At 35.9% G+C, this 18,463-nt stretch overlaps 1 protein-coding gene across 3 annotated transcripts in view; it reads left to right on the top strand.

Annotated features, from left to right (window-relative positions):
* The window catches only part of ITCH (itchy E3 ubiquitin protein ligase), a 46,700-nt gene extending 30,605 nt beyond the window's left edge, over positions 1–16,095 (top strand). For all 3 annotated transcript variants that reach the window (XM_026861979.1, XM_026861980.1, XM_026861981.1), the window contains 11 exons: positions 76–148; positions 1,107–1,178; positions 3,273–3,361; positions 4,023–4,182; positions 4,467–4,600; positions 8,328–8,468; positions 10,243–10,363; positions 11,098–11,202; positions 11,432–11,528; positions 11,901–11,973; positions 12,638–16,095. In XM_026861979.1, coding sequence (XP_026717780.1) covers positions 76–148; positions 1,107–1,178; positions 3,273–3,361; positions 4,023–4,182; positions 4,467–4,600; positions 8,328–8,468; positions 10,243–10,363; positions 11,098–11,202; positions 11,432–11,528; positions 11,901–11,973; positions 12,638–12,737 — 1,165 coding nt within the window. In that variant the 3' untranslated portion in view covers positions 12,738–16,095. The remainder of the gene's footprint in view (positions 1–75; positions 149–1,106; positions 1,179–3,272; positions 3,362–4,022; positions 4,183–4,466; positions 4,601–8,327; positions 8,469–10,242; positions 10,364–11,097; positions 11,203–11,431; positions 11,529–11,900; positions 11,974–12,637) is intronic.
* The last annotated feature ends 2,368 nt before the right edge of the window (positions 16,096–18,463 follow it).

Raw genomic sequence — 18,463 nt, forward strand, 5'->3', positions numbered from 1 at the left:
AATACAATTGCAGGCTTCTACTTAAATTACAAAACTACTTTTGAAATTAATTTTTTTTTTCTCCTTTGGTTCCAGAGACAACGGACCCCAGATAGCTTATGTGCGTGATTTCAAGGCAAAAGTCCATTATTTCAGATTCTGGTGTCAGGTATGATTTCATTTATTGAGAATAATTGTTTGCTTTTTTGGTTTTTGCTTACACACTTTAAATGAACTCTCAATGACTTGCATGTACAGGTGAACAAACTAAGGTTAAAGGTGAGTTAAATCAGGAGGGAGTAAATACAGGACTTGAATAAACTAATGTAAGCTTTAAAGGTAAACTGGCTTTAAAACTTCAGAATAAAGGAAAACATTAATTTAGCTACTTTATTTTATTAGAAGTTACAGGTTTCAGAATAGTGTTTTCCGCTGTTAATAAGGGCATATATGAAGGCACAGTGTTTTTATAGTTAATACAATATCTACTTTCTGAAGAGATACCTACTTTTGGAATAAAATGCAGGGCATTTGACACAACATGCATGTCTAAACATTGAAGAATATACTGTGTTGCACATTATCGTGCTCTAACGTAATATCATATTCCAGCGTGTCAGTCTTGGTCCTCCAAGCTCTATGTATTAAGAAAGATTAAGTACCTTGGTGTTTGGAAAAAAGTTGTAGGTTTATATGGTTCAGAAGTTTTCAAGAGTCAATGAATTACCCTTTGAAAAATAGCAGAGAAACTAGCCTAATTTTTCACTTTGAATTTTGTGCAGAAAGAACCTAGTTTTTAATTTTTTTCATTAAATCCTGGGGTAGAAAGCCTTGCTGACTGAGAATGTTATTGATCTTAATGTTTTCTGATGTCTTGTAAGAGTGCAGTATTTGAACCTGTGCTAAGCAGGATCAGGAGGCATGTATCCTCATTGTAGATAGCAGTATTGTAAGCAATTTGGTTTTGGAGTGATTACAATGCAATTATCTTGATTACTGGGGGGTTTTTATATTGATTGGTGAAATGCAACTGGTACCTCTTAAAATAATGTATACAACAATTAACAGTCCAAACTCAGTATTAGAATCTCTAAGTGATTGTACACTTCTACAAAATTTCATTTCAGCAACTGGCAATGCCACAACACATAAAGATTACAGTGAGCAGGAAAACATTATTTGAGGACTCATTTCAGCAGGTATTGTATTAAAATTTGTTAGTAGTGGGCATGAGAAGTTGAGTTGATTTAAATTTATTGTTACATTTCATTTCTGATCCTTTGACGTCTTGCTATTGTCATTTTAAGTGAGACTAACAAAAATACTAGTTTAATACTTAGGATACATCCGTGCTTATATATTAAAGGATCGTGCTAAAATATGAAGTTCTGGCTCTAAAGACTGATTCATCTAACAGAGAAAGGTAGTTTTTTGTGGATGTGGGGTTTTTTTTCCTCACTATACTTTAAGTTGAGTTAATTTTGAGATGAGCGCTGTGGCAGAGCAGCTCCCCATTCTCAGGAAGTTTTCATGTTGTGCTTGTGTGTGTTATTACATTTTTCCAAACAGTATTATATAAGCATGGGTTACATACCAAAATATATTAAGTTCATCTTAGTTAACATCATTAAGTTGATCTTAGTCAGGGCATTATGGATCTTTAAATGAGTAATGAAATGGTTAAAAGAAAATAAAAATTCTGTTTAGATTATTAGTAGCAAAATTCTTTTTAACGTTTGTAGACTTAAACCCTGGTTAAAATTTGTTCCTATACAATATTTTCAAGTGCTTTTGAATTTTACTTTTTGAGTGTTCAATGTGGCAGTAAATCACTCCCATTGCTTATTAAAATTGAAGCCAAAAGCAGCTCTTTGTCAGTCTAGTAAGATACATAGAAAAAAAAGCTTGGAAGTGCACAGAACAGTCTGGCTTGGCCAGTACTCCTCTTGGCCACTTCTGTATTTTTCTGACTTAAAAGTAGCTTAAGAAAATGCAGACCTTACATAAGAAGATAGGAAGTTTTAGCTTCCTCTGTCCCTAGCTGAATTTTTTTTTTGTCTTCCTATATGTCTTCAGGTTTCATTTCTTGTTGGAATTATCACAGATGTGTCATGCCAGGAAATTTGAAGAAATAGAATAGTATGTTTTGAGTCAAATTTATTCTTAAATCAGGATTAATGCTTTCTTGTTCAAATTACTGTCAACTGGATTAGAAGCAACAAATAGTGCAGTTGTCTTTTCTGTTGGAACAGTAATGTCTTGAAATAAAAGGGGTTAGAAGGAGACAGAAATAAATCCAATTACTGAAAGTTAGCTCCAGCATTATTTCTAAAATTGTACTTGGTCCTTTTACAGTAACCATAGAGGTAATGAAATTACCCTGTTCTAGAAAGAATCAAGAGATAGATTATGTAATTATGTAAACATCAGCAAACCTAGGTTTCCTTGGGAAAATAGGGTTCCTTATCAATAGTATAGATGATGTAATCACAAAGACCCAAGTTAATTTTTAATACGCGTTAGTCATTTATATTTTGCAGATATCTCTGGGGTTATAACATTTTTTGTGATGATTACTACAGACATCTAGGAGAGATTTTTAAAATGCAAATCTTGACCAAAATTCTGTGCCTCTCCCTGCAAACAAAAAGTTCTTGGACACACACAAGTGTTATGTGGAATTTCTTTATGTAAACCTTTGATAATTGACCAGTGTAATTATAAATTTGGTCATTGTATTAAAACCAGCATTAGTAAAGTTCCTTAGCATCTATGATTCTTCCTAACTTTTAAAAAAACAAACCAACCAGCTAGATTTTGATTATCCTCTTTAGGAAATGAAGCTGTAAAGTGAAAAAATATATATGTGTATTACATTTTCATTTCTAATTTATTTCTTTGAGTCCTTGATCATGACACTTCATAACTTGTAACTGAGTTATTCAGTATGCTATTTAACAAATACCAAATTTACTCACTTTGGGCCTATTATTTATTGTCTGGATTTCTGGTTTATACTTACAGACAGGCTGCTTGGCCTAAGTATCCTGAGTCTGTAATTTCGGAATTGTTATTTTTCTCTTCTTCTACATCTTTTACTTTTTAAACTATGGAAATATGTTTGTACTAACACTTCTGATTCCATAAACATTCCATAAGCAAGTACTTTACATACTCTCTTTCTGTGGTCTGAATTATTAAATGCCTTATTGCTTGATAGCAAATAGTAATAAGTCCAGCCAGTGTTCATAGCTGTTTTCTTAAAAAGAATTGATTGTTTTTCTTTTACTAAGATAATGAGCTTCAGCCCTCAGGATCTACGGAGACGTTTATGGGTTATTTTCCCGGGTGAAGAAGGCTTAGATTATGGAGGTGTGGCAAGGTAAACTAAATTGAAATGGCAAATATCTTTTTCTGCAAGTTGTTGGTGTGAAGACTTCCCCAAAATAGATACTTAAAATGCAGTGCTTTCAGAATATTAGTGAAGTTTATTCCTTATCTTTCCTTGGAGTATCTGAGGAAGTTCCTTAAAGTATATGTATGTCTTAAAACTGTATAAAATAATTTTCAGTTCGTATTAGGAATTACTTTAATTGTCTCAGTGATTGGAGATACACATTTTACTGAACTAAAGTCAGACTTTGGCACAACTGTTAATATCAAAGTAGTTTTGTTGAAAAAGGTGAATAGACATCTACTTTCAAGTCAAAAGTCTTTACTGGAACATAACCAAGAATTACATATATTAACATTCCCTAAGACCCTGAAGTTTAAATCAGCGGTAGACTTTTAACCTGCTCATTTAAATAAGGGTGTTTTTAATACAAACCACTGACAAATGTATATCTTTGTAACTTTGTATATTAATTTGTAATTTATGTTAGTTTCAAATTGGTTTCAGTTTGGTCAATCATACTTTCTGGTAAAGAAGTCGGATTAACTACCTGCGTGTCAACAAGTTCCTAAGTCAACGCAAGTTGAGCTAAAGTAATTTCTAATTTAATTTATTTTGAAATGTGCTTTTATTGTTTGTGTGATTTCAGGGAATGGTTCTTTCTATTGTCACATGAAGTTTTGAACCCAATGTATTGCCTGTTTGAATATGCAGGGAAAGATAACTACTGCTTACAGATAAACCCAGCCTCTTATATTAATCCAGACCACCTGAAATATTTCCGATTTATTGGGAGATTCATTGCCATGGTAAGTTCAAAAGTAGACAGAGGTTCTTTCATGTAATTTTCCTATAAATAAATATTGTACCAACAGGTGATAATTAAACAGTTCATTTTTGAGTTGAAACTATTATCAGATATTTGGATATAGCTACTGTTGGTATAAGTTAATTCAGTTTATTAGCAGTCATGATATGCTAGGTTGCTTTAATTCTTTGGCTGTCAAATTTCATTGGTAGACAGTACAGAATGTTGTCATAGTAAGTATTCAATCGTCCTTTGCATTATTTTGTCTGTTTTCGTATTCTTCAGGCTTTGTTCCATGGGAAATTCATTGACACTGGTTTCTCTCTGCCGTTCTATAAACGTATCCTAAACAAGCCAGTAGGACTCAAGGATTTAGAATCTGTTGACCCAGAGTTTTACAACTCTCTCATCTGGGTAAAGTGAGTTTGACTTGATTTTGTTCTTGAAATAGCAGTACAATGTTTTTAATTTTCACTTATGCTAGGAAGTAGGTGTGAATGTATTATTAAAAACCCCACTGGAAAGTATAATATATCAATTGCAGAGCAGTATTGGAATTTTTACTTTAATTTTAGATACGCAAATAATAATTTGATAATGCAAAAGCCGTTCATTGAGTATTCTGCACAGGATCTTGCATTTGATTTTTGCTGGTTTTAATTAATCTAGCCACATCTGTATAATTAATTACACAGATGTGGCAGTCTTGAACACTTATATATAAAATGGCTTGAGTTCTAGTGAAACTTTAGATAACTGATTAAAAGAAATCATCAAAAATGCATTTAATGTTTCTCTCTCTAGTACCTGGTTTAGTTAGAAAACATAAAAAGGTTTATTGCTACAATAATGTGGAGTTAACAAATGTAGTTTATTTACTACTGCAAAACTCTTCTATAGGTCATACCTGAAATTTGACTTAAAGGTTAATATCAACAATTTAATGCTTTAAATATGTTTTTTTTCTACGTGTCCTTGGTTTTTTGCTCCAAGTTGAATGATTTAAGACCACTTTTACATATAGCCTTCCATATATGCATTGTCAGTCATCTGTCTGTTCTAGAGTCCTCCTTTTCCACTCCTTTGCAGATTCCTTTCCAGAAAGGAGCAAATCAAAAGGATCTGGAGTTTGTATATCATAATTTTGGAATTATATGTTTAAAATATTTTAAGAAATACTTTAAAAAATCCCTTAGATCTAAAGCATTGTAATTCTGTAGTTATTTTTCTATACTTATTTCATAATAGCAGCACTCCAGGATGCTGTAGTCCGTGGTTGATGTGCACCATTTGTTTCAGTAACACAGGCGAGTTAAAAAGACCACACAAAAACTAGAAGGGAAAGATAAAGGCAATTTTTTTTGCTTTTGCTGTAGTAAAAACAATTTAGCAGAAAAAAACAGGCTTTTTTTACATGACTAGGGAGATAAAATATTTTATTTAAGAATCACAGAAAGCCAGATTAGTTTTGAAAATGCTTTAAGAAATTCATAAAAGGTGTGGGAATAGATTGGTTTTTAAAATGCAGAAATAAAGGTAAAAGACAAGATTGTCATCTCCTGTAGTGGTGAATCTTGGAAGCATTATCTTGAATAACGAGGTGGGGGGAAGGCAGCTTTATGAGATGTTTAGAAATTCACATAGGAATTTTGATTTGTTTTTCAAAGAGTAGTATGTTCTGTACTCGATATGTGTGCTGCTAAAAGTTGTGGTGAGTTAGAATTCTATTAGGAAAACTTAGAACTGTTGTTATTTGAGTAAAGATGCCATGCAACTGAGACCTGAAAAGGAAGAAAGTTTCTCAAAGCTGTAAGTGCTGATTTCTGTAATTAAGGAATAGTGTCATTTTTTAGTCTGAAAATGTATGTATATTTTTTTTAAAGGCACTTCTTTGTCATTTTGCGACTTACTGAGTTTTAGAGACCAAGCCAATATGATACTGAAAAATAATATAGTGAAGAAATCTGCATTAAATTGTGGGGAAAGCTGTTACTGGTAAAAGATTTTCTGACTAAATTGTAGCAAGTTGCACATATAACAACATTTACCTTATGAACAATATTAATCCATTAATATATTGTGGAAAGTCTAGAGTTAAAGGGTGTTACTTTAAGACATTATCTGTAGATGTAGCTGTATCTCTGCATTTGTGTGTGTAGTGCAAATGAGCTGGACACTTGTCACATTTGAAAGCAGTGGGTGTTCTTTATAACACCCAGTAGTAATTGCAAAGTCTTTCAGTGCTGCTCAAGGGTGTTACATTAGTTCTATGTATGGTTCTTTTGGTGCATACATAGTTTACAACGGTGTAAAAGAGTACAGAGGCTTTTGGATGTCAATATTAGGCTGCTTGTCTATGGCAGTAAATGGGAACTTGTCACAGGCATCACAGACTACTTCTTTCCCTCATTTTAATTGGAAATATACAGTGTTGCCAGATACCACCCAGTGGATTGTTGGTGTGAAACTTCCAAACTGAATTCTTGGGTATCAGCAGTCCCTAATGAAAGATGTTGTCAAAGACAGGAGAAGCCTGCATCTGTAGCAAGCAACTAGAAAACTCAGAACTTGCTGTCAAAGAGGAACTCCTACATCTCACTCTGTATATGAGGGTTTCAAATGACTTAAGATGTGCAGGCTACATATGCTTTTATTAATCTGCACTCAGTGTTTGGGTTTTCTCTTTTTTTTCCCTTGTGTTTTTTTCCTTTTTTTAACGACAGAAGAAAGCAATGGGGAAGCTTCAGGCTATAACAAGAACTTTCTGAAGACTGTCTCTAGAGCAAATATGACCCAAATATCAGTAGCAATTTCTGTAGTAATAAAAAAATCTTCTAGGTTGGAGTCCATGAAAGGCTTTGCCCCTTTGAAAAAACAAGAATATGAAAACTTTGGAAAAAAAATCTTCAGACCTCAACAGATGCATATTGACCTCTGAGTACAGAGACCCACACTTCAAGTTCAGTATAGTTGAGCCTGCTTATCCGTGAAGCTGATGAAGTTATACTCTTGTGGAGATGACTGCAAATTTGTAGGGGGAGAAAAAGTCACGTCTGTCAGGGCAGATGTAATTTTATTCCTCACACAAAAAGGCACATTTTATAACTTTCCAGGAAGCTTTCAGTAGTTTTTAATTTCTTGGGACTTCCTCTATCAGGTGGCCATTTTTCTCATTCCCACAATTCTGAAAATTTCACAGAATCATTGAGCTTGGAAGGGGACCTCTGCTCAAACTGAACTAGAGCAGATATCTTTAATTTTAAAAGGAAGAGTTGATCTTATTTCATTGTCCACCCATCTGAAGCCTTCCCTCCTCATCTGAGATTTCATGTGCAAAAGCACTGTTGCATCATGGTGCTGGATAAACCCCACTGTGTTTTCAAGAGTGACGTTACTGTGTGATGGTTCAGAACAAATATCTTGATTTTACACTTTATTCGGGGGGAAAATGGTCACCAAAACTTTATGCATATGCAGGTGATTCTTCACTTTCCAAAAGCACATATCAACATATAAATTACAGTGTTGTACTTGTTCTCCTGTCTATTAATGCCTGTAAACATAACAGTTTATTTGAACAATGTTTGTTGGTTACAGATTCTTCCTATTTTGAAATTTCTAAGATAATTCCTCTTCAGTAGGAGTATTTGTACTTTGTTAATTTAGGAGCTTGGGACATTTACATATATGCTTGCAAGATAGTCCCATAAATACACTGGAGTTGAAGATAATTCATTAAGCGTGCAGAGTCTTAAGTTGCTTGTTATCTGTGATTCTCTGAGAAAGTGACAGTTACATTACCTGTTAGAAGAAACAATCATGCAATGAAATGCAAAAATGTTATTATTTGAAAAGTTTCTGTATTTCATAGACATTCCACAGATTGTAGTCAGCAGGTAGTTTGTCAGCCTTGTGCTTGGTAAATGTAAATGTATTACTGATCAAAAACTTTTGGTCAGGAGTTCAATTCATGTATACACATTGGTAAAATGAGTCAGTACTTCTTGCAAAACTGTAATTATTGTGTAAGGACTATTCCCTTATCTTGATTATTTAGATCCGAACCTTTTTTCTTAAGGTTCTCATCTACTGAGTACAAGGTCTTGACACACAGTTATTTAAAAGTGTATTTTTTTTCCCTTACAGAGAGAATGATATTGAAGAATGTGGCTTGGAAATGTTTTTCTCAGTTGATAAAGAAATTCTAGGTGAAATCAAAAGCCATGATTTGAAGCCAAATGGTAGCAACATTCTGGTCACAGAAGAAAACAAAGAAGAATATATTAGGTGAGAATAAATGAAGATTTAAAAATACTAATATCTCCATCATTTTCATTCTCGAATTTTAACAAGAAAAGATTATCAAACTGTGTAATCTGAAGTGTTGCTGAAATTCTGTCTGTCGATATCGGCAATTACTCAACAAGTGGCAATTGTTCGGATATCGTATTTGAAAGAAGAATATTGATCGAAATAAGTTTTTTAAAATCCATTTTTCCCAAGAATTATAGTAAAACATACACTTTTTTCCTAGAGATACTTATGTGTAGCAGAACATCATGACAACAAATGTGAATGTCAGCTATTTTGTGAAATCATTGCATGTGGTTATTACTGGAATTACATTGCTTCATAGCCTGCTGATACTCTGCCCGGCCATTTATGTTTGGGTTTTTTTTAAACTTAAGAACATTTTTGGATACTTTTGTGATGATTCTTTCTTTTTAAAGATACTCGATCGCTACTAGTTTTATCTGAACTGGTCTTATAGTATAATTAGGTCTTGGTATTTGTAACAGGACAGTGGTTATGATGTCATAAGTTGTACTGTCATAAATGAAGGATTATATTTGCAGTACCAGAATGCTTTAAAGCAGTGGGTTAAGAGGGAAGAGCCTAAGAGCGATTAAAGAATAAAAATGTGAAAAGTCACCTGCTTTGTCTTGAAATATTCCTTTCTTCCTCAATGTGTAGCAGTATGTAAGCTCTGCTTTAAGGTGTGAACTTCAACATAAAAGCTTGGAGGATGTGCTTGCAAAAAAAAAACCATCACACATTGCAGGCACAGAATAAACTGAATCACATAGAATTTTCCTCTTTTACGATGCATTCTGTGAAGGCTTCTTTCATGGGGAGGGGTGAGGAAGAAGGGAATGGATTTTGTTTTCATTGTGTATCTAAAAACATTTCAGTGATTCACAGAAAAAGTGGTATTTGTGCAAGAAACATACTTGCATTTTGCAGTTCTGCAAGGTATTAATATTAGGGTTGAAAATAGGGAGGATCTGCAGAAAACCATTCTCTTGTAGTTTCGAGGAACCCAGGGAGAGCTCCGATTGCAGTTTCACACGTACTCTTTTGTCTTACTCTGAGTCCTGCTTTAAGTCCCCAAAGTTTCTAGGATTGAAATCAGGAAATAGCCATCTCTCCTTTAGACTCCAGTTCTCCTGACAGGTTAGGCTTGAATTCAGCATAATATCTGCTTCTCCCTGGGTTCAGGTTCTTCGGGTCTCCTGCCTGCTTTTCACCCTTTTATTAATGGAGAGTGGAGTTTCTGCCACAGAGCAAAGTTTCATGATTAACAGAAACAAATATGGAACTTTCCAAATGGACATAGTCGTTTCTTGGTAAGCTAGCAGTCCTACTTATCTTCACCAGTACAACTTGACCTAGTTTTTACCTTTTCATGGATAATGACTGAGATTTCTGGGGAGAATTAGATGAATATAGCTCTGCATTTTTTTCTTTGTTTAAATACCTAGGGACTGCTGTGCTCTCATTAATATAATCAGTGAATAGATGCTACCTCCTCTTTGCGTCTAAAATACTTTCCATAGCGGCCTGGTTTGAAACATAGGGTTTTAACTTAAAAAAACAAAATTGTTTGCACAGAGTAAAGGTTACTAATAAAATTATGCAACGCTCTATCCCCAGAACTTTCCAGACTTTCCATAATTTTTTTTAACTTAGCTTACAGTTCATCTCAAAATAGGCTAACAAAGGTGTGGACTTGGGTTAGCACAGGCCCATTTAAATTATTTCTCTCTATCTTCTTTTACAGGCTAGTAGCAGAATGGAGACTTTCCCGAGGTGTTGAGGAGCAGACACAGGCTTTCTTTGAAGGCTTCAATGAAATTCTGCCACAGCAGTATTTGCAGTATTTTGATGCTAAGGAACTGGAGGTAAAGGACTGTTTGGTTATTACTAGATCCAAGTTATTACACATAAAATACTTAAACTCCAGTCAGTGTGTCTGAAGAGCAGAACTCACTAAGGCTGGCAACTCTCTTTTATAAGGCATATGAAGGAGACTCGATGGAGTGATATTTATTAGTGTGTTTCTTTTCACCCTGACTCTCTGCAGTCTACTTCACTGTTTCTAAAGGCTATAATTCCACCAGTAGAAATTTCTTATCAAATTGCCTTTTGCAATTTGATTTGCCTGTGTTCAAAGAATGAGGAACTTGACAGAAGGGGAGGTAAAGCCAGATATGCAATGGATGATCGCATATAGTCTGGACCGGGCTCTAGATGTTTTTGATCTCTCAAAATTACACTTTCTGAAACGTGTTCAGTTTAAAAAGATAAAAACAAAACATCCTGTTCCTAGCAAAAAATCTTATGGCTGGACAATGATAAACTGTTCCTGACTTGAATGCCTAAAGGCAAGTAATTACTCTATTTTTCATGACAGAGGTGCTTTCTGTTTTGTGGCCTCTCCAAATAAACTTCATGAGCAGTCATCATTCTTTGTTGTAGAAGTTTTGGATGAAGTTTAAAATTAAAAACAATATACTGCCATTGCAGATGCTTCTGAGTATGGGTGCAGTTGATATTCTATTTTACTATGTGGAAAGTTATAGAAGGCAAGTCATTAACTTGTACTCATGTTTATTGCCCTTTTTCTTCCCTAAAGGTGCTTCTGTGTGGAATGCAAGAAATTGATTTGAACGACTGGCAGAGACATACCATCTACCGGCACTATACCAGGACCAGCAGGCAGATAGTGTGGTTCTGGCAGGTTTGTAGACTTTGTTTTATTCTCAGACCAACAGAAATGAGAGAGCACAGCTGCAACTTAGTAAACAATAGTCAGAATAATTGAAGAGATCTGTAGTGTGTAAATACAAATTGTAACTGCTAATCCAGCTATGCATAAATCATGTAATTTGTTAATCTGTGGATGAGGATGTGAAAAATCTGAATATCAAATCTATGCCTAAATGTTTATTTCAATTACTGTTTTTCAGTTTGTGAAAGAAATAGATAACGAGAAGAGAATGAGGCTCTTGCAGTTTGTTACTGGAACATGCAGATTACCAGTGGGAGGATTTGCTGACCTCATGGGTATGCATTAATAATCCCTCTAATGCATTAGATAATTTTTTTTAAAAGAACCAAGTTATATATTTATGGACATTTTAAATTAGTTTTATTGCTTTATAATATTTAATGCTGTTTTTCAAGTCCTGCATATACTTGAGCTATGATGGAAAAAGAGATGGAGGCAACGATTACACCTGTTATATTGTTTCAAAATCAAATTTATGCATTGCACCACGTGCATACTTTGATCTAGATGTAGTAAAAATCAGATGTCTTTTTCCTGTGTGAGTAATCTCAATCTTGTCTTGTGTTTGGGCCTTTCACACTTCAGTTGTATTGTATTACCTACTGAGATAAAGGTAGCTAGACCTTCTTTATTTGAATTTGTTACAGGGAGCAATGGACCCCAAAAATTTTGCATTGAAAAAGTTGGAAAGGAAAACTGGTTACCCAGAAGTCATACCTGGTGAGTATGTAACAAATCAGAATATTACTACTGTTCTGGTTTTTGTTAACAGCAATCTACTTGGAGATTTTAGTAAATGGGTAATATGCTTAAGTTTAAGGTTGAGACTGTGAAAGCAAACACCAAGTTAGAGCGGTAAACTTTGATGTTGAATAATAGCCGAACTTCTGAAAAAGTCTTGTGGTATAGAGAGGATTCCACTGTAAATTCCATGGATTTGTGTATTACTGAAAGTTTAAAGTAATAAAGAGTACCGATCTTTTGTTATCACTACACTCCATTTTGATAGTGAAGGAGCTACATTCGCACTCCCTCTTCCCTAGAGAAAAGGTGGTTTCTGCTCAGTTCCTTGGGTGTATTAGTGGTCAGTAAAAAGACAAAAATTAAAAATTTCAAATGTAAATTATGTGTCTCATTAACCAACTACAAAATGTTAGTGAAACTTCCTACCAGGTGCACTGCATTTCTAGAAAACTATGACTGTTCAGGCACTTGAATTTTGCTCTCAGAAATATTTCAATTTATGTTGGTAGTCAGCTTTTCACAGGATATAAATCCAGGTATCCATCTACACAGTAAAAAGCTTAGTTACCCATATTCAGAACAGATTTTTTTTGTGATGGCTTAATTATTTTTCAGTACTTAATTTTTTCTTTCTTTTCAGTTTCAATCGTTTAGACCTTCCACCCTATAAGAATTATGAGCAGTTGAAGGAAAAGCTGTTGTTTGCAATTGAAGAAACAGAAGGATTTGGACAAGAATAGCTAAAATTTGCACCTTGAAGAATGTGAACTCAGTATGATATATGTTCTTCACTTCTTCTGCTTGTTGCACACTTCATTGTAAAGTAGACTTGACTTGGATTTATTTAACAATACTAATGTGTAAGTAAATGGATGTTATCCTGAGGTGTTATCCACATTAACTCTGGATTTCTACTGAGCACTTTCAGAAATCAAATGAGCGATCAGATATGGCTACAGATGAATTACAACCTGAGTAGAGGTTTAATACAGCTTTGGGCTCTGCTTTGTTTTACCATTCATTAATTAGAATGTCTCTTTAAAGACTGACAGATTTTTAACAATAGTTTTGTCTTTCCTTTTTAGTAGCATTTTTTGCTACTGATGCACTGGGAAGTTCATTGGTAGCTGCAATGCTGCAGCATCATCATAAGCCTCTTTACAGCAGTGTTATTAGAGCCAGCTCCTAACCATCCTCTGCGTACCATGAGAAAATTCATTGCTTAAGCCTTTTTTTCTAACTCGAGTGTGGCCAGACTGTTTTTTCCCTGCCTGGAGTCTGCTCACATGCCAGCTGGACTCAAGCTGCTGTTAAGGGGATGTCAAACTGTGGCACAAATCCAGGGCATAGCTTTGCTTTGTTTTTTCCCAATCCTGCTAATTTCAGCAAAACAGACACCTGCCCAAAGTTGTTGGAACATTTCTGTGTGCCCTCAGAAGAATTCTGATCTTTTTCTGTGTAACACATTTAACTTTTAAATCAATATTAACACTGTGGTACTTCACTTGTTTTGCAAAAGACAAGACCACCTGGGATTGCACTGATTCCTTTTAAATTCCTGTTTGCAGACTGATGCTTCTTGTCAAAAGTGTCAATGGACATTATTCTCAGTGTTATTCTTACATGTTGCAGTCAGTTTGCTCTGAAGAATTTATTGGTTTTCAGGAAGAGGTGCAAAAAGACTGGATTCAGAAAATGATAATACTTACCATTTTTGCTGATGAACTGATAGGCAATAGTGGCTAAGGCTAAGAGGATTAGAAAGTTCAGATATGGATTACAGGTTTTTGAAAAGATGGAGCATCAGTAAATAGTTCTATAAAGTTTGAAATTAAAGGGTTTTTTGGGAGGTTTCTAAGCATATTCACCCTAAGCTGCTTATAGCTAGTAACTTTTGTAGTGAGTTCCTATTGGATTAATAATATCTTTTACTTCCTTTTAGAATCTGTTAGTATTCAGTTCTCTTCTGGTTTTCAGTAACATTTTGCATTTTACTGCTCCTTTAGACTGAATGCACTTTTTGGGTATGGTCAGCTCTTTCCCTGCCTGAAGGGAGGAAAGCAAACTTCAGTGAGATGAGCCGTTAGCCATAGTAAGAGAGGTGACCCCTGAAATAGCATGTAGCACATAGCAAAGCGTAACTGTAGCTCAGAGCCTTGGGATGGGAGCTGCTCTTAAGAGGCTTCTAGGTATCCGAGATGAAAGAGGATGGTGGGAAACTACAACTGAACTTCTAGTCTTGAAAAGAATATTTATTTCCTGCTGCCCTTTCTGTCTAAACTATAAGAGGGGAAAACTGATTCAGGCCTAAGAACAACCAAAACAGTACAGTTATTATTAGAGTTCAAGTGTTTTTCAGGTCATACAAAGTGATACATGCTTATTGGAAGGCAGAATATTTAGACTGTAGAATGAATAGCTTTTTTTTGTGATGCATATTCTAAGAAAGACATGGAAAAGAGTTTCTGATGATACAGAAATGACCCTCTTCTACAGTTTCATTGATGGCGAGACCTAACCTGACTTCATGGGTTTACTAGGAGGAAAATCTGCCAACTTCAAAACATTTTATGGATATATTGTAGGACACAGCTCATGAGGAGAAAAAAAGCCTTATAAATATTTTCTGTTTATATTAATTCTTATGATGAAATGTAGTTATCTAACATATTTACAAGAGAGATTAAATTAAGCAAGATAATGCAAGATTAAGCTATGAAAAATAGTCTGTGTTCTGCGTAATGCTTTATGATTCATGTAGGGAACCTAGAAATATTGTTAATGTATAAATATCACCCAAAAGGCTTTCAGCCCTATATTTTTAAAATGAAGAATAGTTATAATTGAAATAGCCTTAGCCCTAGTTCTATAGGGTATGGCTGTTTAATATTTTTATGGTTGAAATGTTTAGTTCAGGAAAAAGGTAAATGCTTGTATATATTTTTGCAGTCCGGGATTCCACTTATTCAATTTTTTGTTCTTTAATTTAAATGGCATGTTTATATGTCTTTTCTGCTGTATCAGGATGGGGGAAAGGGGGCTGGATATCCCAAGCACCAGATATGATTTTAAAATACTAAAAGAATTTATTGGGGGGGGAAAATAATCTATGAAATACTGGATTTGGCCAAAATATAAAAAATTTTTACTGTGTTAAATTGGCAGTGTTTCTGAAGTCAAATGTTAAAATTACTTAGGCATTTTACTTTGTCAGCATTGTGAATGCTAACAAATCTGTTAATTTTTTACAGCATGTTGTGTAGAAATAAAAAGGAATTAATATAAGCCACTGGTGCGCTTTTCTGTTTTCTGTGGGGATCTGGTGAAAACAACATGTGGATGAGCCCACACCATCTGGTATCCCAGATAATAGGTTATTATGAATTGGGCTTACATGTAAGATTTTTAGCAGAGATTAATGAGTTTGTCTCCCACTACTTCAACTGATTTAGCAACCTGAGCTGCATAAATTCATAGTATGTCACAAATGTATATTGGTATGCAACTGTCAGTTGATTCTAATTTTCAAGTATTAAAATAACTTTTAATTTAGAATTTTGCCTTATGAGAATGAATGAGAAAATTAAATGCTGAGCTGCTGAGCTAAGAATTAACAAAGCCTTATTGTTCTGGGTAGCTCAGGAAACGTTAATATACTAATGGAATGCATAGTAAATGCGTCATGTCTTCATCTGATCCAGTATGGAAGCGGAGTTTTTTTAATCCAGTTGCTTGTGTTTTAAAAAAAGTGCTTTTTTTATTTTTCTGAGAAAAGTAAAACAAACCAAAAAAAGCGTTTCATTTTTTTGCTTGCATTTTTTATTAGATGCTGCACTGGATCTGTAATCTCAACATCTTCTGTTATATTGGTATCTCCAGCCCCCTTTTTCTGGTGTCTTTTAATTTTCTTCAAGAGTCACTGTTTCTGTACATGTGTTCTAGTGAACTCGTATATAAACTGGGATCAGCAGCACTGGATTGTAAAATACTGTACTGAAATTCATTGTTGAAATTTCCTTGCATTGTAATTTCAAATACTCAGGTAACTGTAACAGTATCTCAGTAAGTCAAATACTTTTATAAAACTACTTAAAGAGCTGGTAGTCTCGTTGTTATTCCTTCTGTGTTACAAAGCATCCTTGTGCAAATAAATTGTGTCTGCTCTTTTGGGGGTGAGGGGATAGGCTGTCTGAAGTTGTCCTTCTAGCAAGGTTCTTCAGGAAGGTTTCTTTCCTGAGATGACTTCTGCTATTGTTGATTGTATTGGAAATTCATTAGGAGATGCCAGACAGCTGCCTTTGTGACTGGTTAGAAACTGCAGATAAAAATTCCAGAAATTTTAGTGCTTGTGGTCCTGGAGATGCTGCCCCAAGGAGACAGGCTGCTGGCCTGTTAGCAGTGGTAGTCTGAGGGAGATGGTCTGGAGAAATGTTCTGCAGGAGCCACAGCTTTAACATTTTCTTGTACCACTATTGCAATTATAAAAAAAATGAGGTATGACTGTGCAAGTCTGTGTTTTCCGTTTGGGAATGGCAGGGTGACAGGAAGGAGGGAGAAAAAGCTCAAGTGAGACTGGCCAGCCTTGTAGTTACTCTAATCTTCCTCCTCGAAGGGAGAAATGTTTTTTACATGCTTCTTGTCATCAGGAACCTCACCTGATTGCCGTGACCTTTCGAGGATAATTGAGATCTGCTTCACAGTAACATTGGCCAGCTCCCTCAGTGCTCACGGGTACATCCCATGGGGTCTCATGAACTTGTTTGCTCAAAGGTCCAGTTTGTTCAAATGTTTCCTAAACGGATCCTTCTCCACTGAGGGGTAATCTTCCTTGCTGCAGACCTTCCCACTGGGTTTGCACTCTGCTTACTTTCCCAGATGCTCACACAGACTCAGTTAACCGAATTTTGTTAGTAGCAGCGAATCCCAAGGATGCTTTTCTATGCCAAGTAAAACATGCAATAATAATTGCCTTTTTTCTGGAGCAGGGGAGGTTGGTTTTGAGTTGCTTCCTCCATGCTTTGGATGAATCACTTAAAAGCATGCTAGTAAGTTGTGTAAACCCTAAATTTGACACTGCTTTGGGTAGTTTTATGTTAGTACAGCTATGAGCATATTTCACATAAACCTGAAGTTTAAAAAAAGGCAAAAAACCCAAAACAGAATCACAATGTAATGTGTGATAAATGTATGGTATGAGAAATGTACAACTCAGTTGCACCATTCCATTAGTTGGAATGCTATTTTCTTTTATGGTGATGTGGCTTATGTCAATACCAGTCCTGGGTGGGTTTATTGATGGTTTTTTACATGTTAAGGTGGGAGTGCTTGTTTAGTTTAAACAAAACCTTGTTTGGTTTAACTCTGATGGCAGCTGTGTACTGCTTAACTATTGACCAAATCTTACTGCCACTGGTGGGACTAGAAGTTGAATTAGTCTATGGCAGAATGACTTTCTGTAAGCACGCTTTAAAATTTACTGCTGGACTGATAAGAGAGCTTAGAATTCTAATTAATTAGGTTGCAGAGCTGTAAATATCCACTAGAAGAGACGATAGCTGTGTCTGTTGGATCCTAATGAAGGATTTGTTCCTGATGACTGAAGATGCCTGGTCACATGCCCACTCTCAACCTATCAGCTCTCCAGTAGTGCACAAATTACAGGGTTTGTTGGAGAAATCTTATGTTATCTCTGAGCAGAAACTAGTTCCTGCAGGATTTGAAGGACTGGTGAGGTTATCTGCTATGTCAAATCCTGGTTTTCAGAGTATCTTAGAGAGAAAAGAAAAATACTTCATGAGGTCATATTTCTACTTTTTATCCAACAAATACCTGCTTTCTAGAGCTGTTGGAAGGTGTTAGCTTAATGTCAGTTTTCTGCTTGCAGGGTCATAATGCTGAAAGAAGCAGCAGTCAGTTCAAGCAGGGAATGGACAATGAAGGGGGAAAAGTACCAAATACTGTCATTGTGTAGGTATGATAAGCTGCAGTTGTTTGATACAGTTTTCGAGCCTGTTAGTTTTGCCTTCAGAGTACCAGATGTCCCCGATACTTTCCAAGGGCGAGCTGAGCGTTTACCCCTTTCCTCCTGCCAGGGGCAGGAGCTACCCTTCCCCGCAGCAGGTAGGGTCTAAGAGTTTTCGCTGTCTCCTCTCTTTCAGGGGTGCACGATGCCTGCAGGCTGCCCGTGGGGCCTGGACTGACCTTCCCGCCCCGCCCCGCGCCTCCCCTTGCCTTGGGGGGCTTCAGCGGCAGCTGAGTGGGGGAGTGGGGGGTGTCACCGCTCCCCGACCCGTTTCCTTTATTCGGGGATGAAGGTGTGAGGGTTTGCGCTGAAGGTGTTTCCGCGAGATGAACGACACGACGGGGACCAAGGGCCGGGTCTCGGCGCTGCCGCCGGGCCCTGAGGGGATGGAGGGCGGGGGGGTGTTACCGCGGAAACGGCGCCGCCGCCGGCCGAGTGCTTCCG

This window comes from Athene cunicularia, assembly GCF_003259725.1.
Source record: "Athene cunicularia isolate RWA chromosome 20 unlocalized genomic scaffold, athCun1 chr20_part1, whole genome shotgun sequence".
NCBI lineage: Eukaryota > Metazoa > Chordata > Aves > Strigiformes > Strigidae > Athene > Athene cunicularia.